The sequence below is a fragment of the Vicia villosa genome, linkage group LG4, assembly GCF_029867415.1.
Source record: "Vicia villosa cultivar HV-30 ecotype Madison, WI linkage group LG4, Vvil1.0, whole genome shotgun sequence".
Lineage (NCBI taxonomy): Eukaryota > Viridiplantae > Streptophyta > Magnoliopsida > Fabales > Fabaceae > Vicia > Vicia villosa.
This window is the reverse complement of record NC_081183.1, coordinates 112409488-112417172: the sequence shown is the minus strand read 5'-3', so window position 1 is coordinate 112417172 and position 7685 is coordinate 112409488. Positions and strand designations below refer to the sequence as shown.

At 40.9% G+C, this 7685-nt stretch overlaps 1 protein-coding gene across 1 annotated transcript; it reads right to left on the bottom strand.

Moving 5' to 3' along the window:
• Positions 1–7036: 7036 nt before the first annotated feature.
• LOC131597689 (uncharacterized) lies at positions 7037–7600 on the bottom strand. Its single transcript, XM_058870367.1, has one exon. It carries the CDS (start codon positions 7598–7600, stop codon positions 7037–7039), a length of 564 nt encoding a protein of 187 aa, XP_058726350.1.
• Positions 7601–7685: the final 85 nt, after the last annotated feature.

The window sequence follows — 7685 nt, the reverse complement described above, 5'->3', positions numbered from 1 at the left end:
ACTTTCAACCACGAAACCATGACCAAAATAGCATCATGGTGGATGACTTGGAGTTTATCCTCTGTGCTCTTCGTGGGAAGAAAATCAACTTCCCTTTAATGATCTTTAAAGGGCTTGTCGAAGCTGTTTCCATGACTGCTGCCCGTCAAGGGGTTGTGACCTGTCTTCCATATGGAAGGCTCTTGTCTTACATATTCCTTAAAAAGGGAATAGTGAGAAGGATGCGCAACTCTGGGTCCATGAATATGTTCGAGGCGGAGAGCTTGCCCCTGCTACCTTTGGAAGGTTTAGACCAGAGGATTAACTAGGAGGTGTTTTAGTTTAGGTTTTCATTTGTTTTAGTTTCTTTTTGTAATCTTCCATGTTTTGGACACTAAACCTCTTGTCATGCATGTATCCACTTAATATTTATGGAAGATATTTTTGATTTTACTCGTCTTCTTCTTTAATTTTTTGCTATACATGCTTGTTTGGATAACAAAGCCATTTTGGTGTTAGTTCAACCATTTTGGCTTATGTAGTATACTTTTATATCTACGTTTTTACAATCTTTACTTCATGCATGCTTGGTTTGTATCTCTTCAGATACTTCCCATTTATTCTCAAAATCCTGCGATCTTCCGCTAACTCTTCTATCTCGTAAGCGTTATTCGAAAATACTTTCAAGATTCGAAAGGGTCCCTCCCAGTGTGGGGACCATTTACCAAGTGCCTGATTCCTTCAGTCTATGGGTAATATAACTTTCCAAATTAAATCGTTACTACTAAAATTTTTACCTTTCACCTTCTTGTTGTATGCTCTGGACACTCTTTCTTTTTGTCTTTTTATCATTTCCAATGCTCGAAGTCTATCTTTGTCCAGATCTACTAATTCATTCATCATCAATTCCCAATACATGTTAGGAGGGATTTCTGCCTGTCTTTGTATCCGAACTGACTGCAAATATATCTCAACTGGGAGTACTGCATCATGCCCAAATGTCAATTGGAATGGCGTAGTGTTTGTAGCTTCCTTTGGAGATGTTCAACAAGCCCAAAGCGCCTGGTCTAAAGTTTTGTGCCAACTCTTAGGCTTTTTTCCTACGTGTTTCTTTATGAGACCAATTATTATTTTGTTCGCTGCTTCGACTTGTCCGTTTGCCTGAGCATAGTAAGGTGTGGAAGTGAACAATTTAAAACCCATTTCTTTGGCGAAGTCTTGCATTTTCCGCCTAGTGAATACTGATCCTTGGTCTGTGGTTATACTTTCTGGGATTCCAAACCTATATATAATGTGTCTTTGAATAAACTCAATCACAGCCTCTTGATCCACATTCGCCAGTGGTATCGCTTCTACCCATTTTGTGAAGTAGTCTATTCCTACTAGTATATATCTTTGACCCTTAGAGGAATTAGGATGAATTTCTCCAATTAAGTCTAATGCCCAACCTCTGAAAGGCCATGGTTTTATTATTGGGCTTAACTCATTTGCTGGAGCGTGTTGAATAACTGCATGTTCTTGACATTCTTGACAACCTTTTGCGAATTCTATGCAATCTTTTAACATAGAAGGCCAATACATTCCATATCTAAACAAAAGCCATTTCATTTTATGCCCCGCTTGATGTGCCCCACATGCTCCACTGTGTACACTTGAGATGGCCAAATATGCTTCTGCTTCACCCAAACATTTTAACAAGACCCCTTCAGGAGTTTTTTTTGAACAATTCGTTCCCCATCAGAAAATATGACAAGGCTCTGTATTTCACCTTTCTATCCGCGTCTGACGAAGGATTTTTTAGATAGTTCACAATTGGACTCCTCCAATCTATGTCTGCTAACGAGTCTATATTTAACACTTCAAATTCTTCTATGTTAGCAAAGCCTAATTGTGAATTCTCCAGGTCACTTGGGGAAAGTTTGGTAGCCATTGCTTCCCCTCTGACTTCGATCAGTTCTTCTAATTTTTGTTTTGGTACCCTATATCCTGAGGCTAACTGTGCCAAATCATTTGCTTGTTGATTCTTGGTCCTTGAAACATGGTTTAACTCCACGTATTCGAATTTATTAAGCAGCCTATTTGCTATGACAAAGTACATGATCAAGTTTTCTTTGATGCATTTGTACTCCTTTGTTATTTGCTTAATCACTAGTTCAGAGTCTCCTTTAATTTCGACTCTGGTTGCCCCCAATTCTAACAAAGCTTCAAGTCCAGCAATTAGTGCTTCATATTCAGCTTCGTTGTTGGAGCATAAAGGACCTTCAATCTTATACTTGAGTTTTCTTGGAATTCCATCAGGAGAAATTATCAATATTCCAACACCAACCCCTTCTCTATGAGTCGAACCATCGAAGTATAGCTTCCAAGGCTTCAAATCTACATATTGTTGAGGGTTCTCAACCACTGCATGGTCCACAATGAAATCTGACACAATTTGACCTTTCATTGCCTTGAGAGGTTGAAATGTTAGTGAGTACTCAGTAAGGGCTAAAGCCCATTTGCCGATTCGACTGTGCAATATTGGCTTTGATAACATATGTTTGATAACATCACAATGAGACGAAACAAAAACATCGACCGGCTTTATATAATACTTGAGTTTGATACAAGAGAAATATAAACAAAGGCAGAGTTTTTCTATTGCGCTATACCTAGTCTCTGCATCATTGAGTACTCTACTTAAATAATAAATGGCTCTTTCGATGCCATTTTCATCTTCTTGTGCTAACATACTGCCTATTGTATTATCTGAAGCTGAAATATACAGGCGCATGTGCTTCTTCCCATTTGGGGGAGATAAGATTGGTGGATGGATCAAGTATTGCTTGATTCTATCAAAAGCTTCTTGATTTTCAACACGCCATTCGAACTTCCCTTCCCTTAAACGAAGTAGAGGGGAGAAAGCTTGCGTGCGTCCACTCAAATTGGAGATGAACCTTCTTAAGAAGTTTATCTTCCCCAGCAAGGACTGCAATTCTTTCTTTGTGGATGGAGGTTTGGTTTCCATAATAGCCTTCGTCTTATTCTGGTTAATTTCTATTCCCTTTTTATGAACCACGAAGCCCAGAAAATCTCCAACCTGCACAAAGAAAGCACATTTAAGGGGGTTCATCTTTAAGCCATGTTTTCTCATTCTTTCGAATGATTGGCTTAGATGATCGAGATGATCGTCATCTGAGACAGATTTAACAACGATGTCATCTATGTATACTTGCATGAATGTTTCTATAAAATCATGAAATATTAAATTCATTGCTCTCTGGTAGGTTGCCCCAGCATTCTTTAAACCAAAAGGCATTACAACCCACTCATAAGTGCCTATTGCCCCTGGGCAACGAAAAGCTGTTTTAGACACATCTTCTTCTGCAATGAAAATCTGATTATAACCAGAATATCCGTCCAACATACTTAGATATTCGAAGCCTGCGGCTGAATCCACTAACATTTCTGCCACAGGCATGGGATATTCATCCTTAGGAGTTGCTGCATTCAGATCACGAAAATCTATGCATACTCTTAGTGAACCATTCTTTTTAATAACTGGTACAATGTTAGCAATCCATTCGACATACCTTGTGGTTCTGATGAACTTACACCGTAGGAGTCTTTCGACTTCTGCTTTGATCTTCGAATGAATTTCTGGTGTGAACCTTCTAGGAGTTTGCTTGATGGGCTTTTTTCCTTCCTTTATTGGTAACTTCAATTCGACCAAATCACGCCCTAAACCAGGCATCTCGTCGTAATCCCATGCAAAGCAATCTTTGTTCTCCTTCAACAACGCGACCACTTTTGACTTCAGCGTTGGCTCTAGTTTCGCACTGACGTATGTTACTCTCTTTTGGTCTCCATCTCCGAGATTTACTTCTTCGAGTGGATCTTGGGCTAACATCTTGATATTTGATCCCATTGGGTCTTTCTCGAAACCCAAAGGCTCTTCGTCGTAGATTGCATCCAATCTTTGACCTATCTCTTCTCCTGATATTTCTTTAACTCGGACTGAATCTTCAAGCAAGTGAGAGATCATATTTATCCCCAAATCTGGAGCTCCTTCCATTTTTAGACCTTCATTAAACAATATGTTTGACAATTCGTCTTCGAGAGCCGTCTTTCTTTTATTCTCGGCTACGTAAGCCGAAATCTTTTCGAAAAATTATGACTCAGACATCATCAACTTCATTATCCCAGCCTGTTGGCCGTATCGTCGGATAATGCTCCGTTGGTGGGGTATCTTCTGGGCCATCCATTATTTCCCTATTCCACTGGAAACCATTCGTGTGTAAAGACAAGTAATACAATGCATTCTTGTTTGGGGTGTATATGTCTTCCGCAGCGTGACAAGGTCCTATGTTCGCCAGGTTTCTATCGAAGTTAGTCTTATTAACTTGGTTAACTTCAGCCATGTAGTAGCTCTGGTCTCCCTCAATATTCTCCACTATGCCATCTTCTCTCCAAATAGTTAACCTTTGATGCATTGTCAAAGGCACAGCAGCAACCCCATGGATCCATTCCCTTCCGAGCAAGAGATTATAATTCGCTTTCGCAGGTATGACCATAAACATAGTTGGCCTTGTGACTGATCCCACCGTGAGATTTACTTGGACAACTCCCAAAGTTTGCCCTATTTTGCCTTCATAATTAGACAAAACCATATAATGTGGCCTTATATCAGTATCGAACATACCAATTCTTTTCAGCATGTATTGAGGCATTAGGTTCACTGCTTCCTCTCCATCTACCAAAACTTTATTAATTCTAACATTTTTTATCTTAGCCCTTATGTAGAGTGGCTTCAAATGGTTTCGCATACCTTCATCAGGTCTTTCGAAGAAGGCATTCTGCTCTTCGACTGCACCATTGTTCTGCACGTAGTAACACAAAGGTCTGTGTTTCGCCATCTCTTCGACGTCGGCTTCTTCGCAGTCTTCTACTTCAGTTTCTTGATTAAACTCATGAGGGAGTACAGATACCATATTGCAGTTCATGTTTATAGATGATACCCCATCAGAGTCAAAATCATTTGTCATTCTATCATCTTCTTTCCAAAGGTTGGAATGACCCCTTTCCTCTTCTTTCTCATTTTCAGAATCGAACAACTTGCGCTCGAGCGGAGGTTTACTTGTCCTTGCCTCCTGCATTGGGATTTGATTGCTACTTGTCTCTCCAACCTCCCTTGGTTTGACTTCCCTTTGGGCTTTCTTCATTCTCTGATGTCTTCTCCATTGGGATCTAGACATAGGGTTCTTACCTTTGTAGTTTTTCAACCTATACATCTCTCGGTTTGAAGTCTGGAATTGCTTTCTATATGCTATTGCAGTTCTTCCCCCTTGGTCCCAACTTCGCCATTTGTTTGTTCTGGCACCAGCATGCATCCATCTATCCTTGGGCATGTTTGCGGGAACCTTGAATGTAACTCTTCGAGCCTTAGGGTGTGGACTGTCAGGCCTTCTCGGCGGGGTTCGATTATCGAAACCAAACAAATTAGGACGAAGCCCCTGAGTCTCCCGGCCCATGTAAAGATACGCCCTTTCAAACGAACCTGCCAGCGATTCGTCATAGACTGCACCACATCTAGGGCATAGCGAGACTTCAGAATTGTCACTGTGGCACCTAACAAAAAACCCAACCAAACTTTCTTCAGACCTTGGGTACACTTTTAACAATAGGTTTCCTCCTCTCCAAGGTTGCTCTAACCTTTCCCGCAAAGCCCTTTCGAAATTGGCCTAGATCCTCCGATGTGTCATAATTGAACGTCTTGGGCACATCATCCCTTTTGCACCATTCTTCATATGGCAATTCCAAAGATAATCCTTCAAAGTGTTTCCCCTTGGCGGAATCTCAAGGTTTGCTTTCTCCCACATCAACCATTTTTCTAGCTCTTCGATTTCAGATAAGGGACGCCTAGCATTGACCATGTTAACAACCGCCGGAGGGGCTTCAGAAATCTGTATTTGTTGAAGCTTCATCGTGAGGTCTTCAGTGGCCTCACTTGCTTCTCCTTTCGGATCTTCAGTCGCTTCTGCATCGAAAGATCCTTCAACATCAATATTGAGGATCGGATTGTCACTTAGGCTTTCAGTAGCCTGCTTTCCATCTGAAATTGTCTTTGATCTAGCAGCATGAATTTCAGACACTTCCACCATGTTGACATCAAATGGTTCACACAAATTAGTGTCAGCCACGTTCAAAGGATCAGCGTCAACTTTCATAGGGTTCTTGCTTTTGTCAGCGAATTTCAAACGTCCATCCTTGATAGCATTCTGGATTAGATCCCCGAAAAGAAAACATTGTGAGGTTTTGTGGCCTAGGAAACCATGATATTTACAAAATCCTCTCTTCTTCCGTTGTTCCAACGGAGGAATTTTAGAATTTGGAGGCACTATCATTTGGCCATCTTTTACCAGTAAATCAAATATTTCGTCACACTTAGTGACATCAAACGTATAAGTTTTCTTGGGAAATCTATCACTTTTATCATTATCTACTGGATTCCTTCCATTAGAAGGGGTGAGTAATTTGCAAGCATAGGCTGGCGCTTCCTTTAACTCGGCGAGATCTATTTCGACCTCCTCCATGTCGTACGAGTCTTCGAAAGGTTCGCCATCAACTTCGTCTGCTTCGATGTATGCTACTCTTTCCTTCTTATAACTCTTATTAGCCCTGGCCTTTTTTGCTTTCAACCGTTCGACTTGTCGAACTCTATCTGCCAACTGGGCCATATCTCTCAGGTATTGAGTATATAGTTTCTTTCGAATTGAATAATCTAGGCCACCTGCAGCCATTTCGACTAATTCATGCTCTGGGACAGTCGTGAAGCATCTCGATTTCAACAAACGGAACCTGTTTAAGTAATCGTCAATAGACTCCGAGAATTTCCTCTTGACGCTAGCCAATTCTTTCAAACTTATCTTGGTTTGAACCATGTAAAATTGTTCATGGAATAATCTCTCCAAGTGGGCCCATGCATCTATAGAATTTGGAGGTAAAGTAGTAAACCAGACAAACGCATTTTTTGTCAGCGAACTAGGGAAATATTTAATCCTTAAATCCTCATTCCCTGCTAAGTCTCCAGCTTCGTCAGATACCTAGCAATATGTTCTATTGTTGATTCATTCGTGTCTCCCGAAAACTTAGTAAATTTTGGCACTTTGGTGCCCCTTGGCAACTCTGTTTGCATGATATAATCCGCTATGGAAGATGTATAATTTGGACGTCGAAGCCCAGTATTGAGGCCATTATTTGCCATAACTCTCTCTATCATGGCAGTTAAATTATTTTTTGTGGCTAAGTTTTCTCTCCTGACTCTCTGAACCACTTCGTCTGGGTGTTCGTCCCTACCTACTATCCTTAATTTGGGTCTTTCCTCCTCAAACTCTTGTCGAACGGGGACAGTTCTTTGATTCGAAGGCTCCAAATCTATTATCGGATTCCTTTCGACTGTTGTTGTTCTCTGTGGGGGAATTACGCCAGCAGTGGTTGCACCAGACGGAGGAGTCACGCCAGTAGTGGTTGCACCAGGCGGAGGCACCGCATTTTGGATACGTTCTAGGATGGGCTCTCCCTCTCGATAAGAGGTTTGGTTATTTCTCCGTTTGGGTTGTGGAACACCCATGAAATCTACCATTCGATTCATTTGGGAAGATATTTTTTGAAAAGTTTATGCATTCTCTCGACTAGAGTTAGAGATATTAATTGCTAGTGGATGCAAG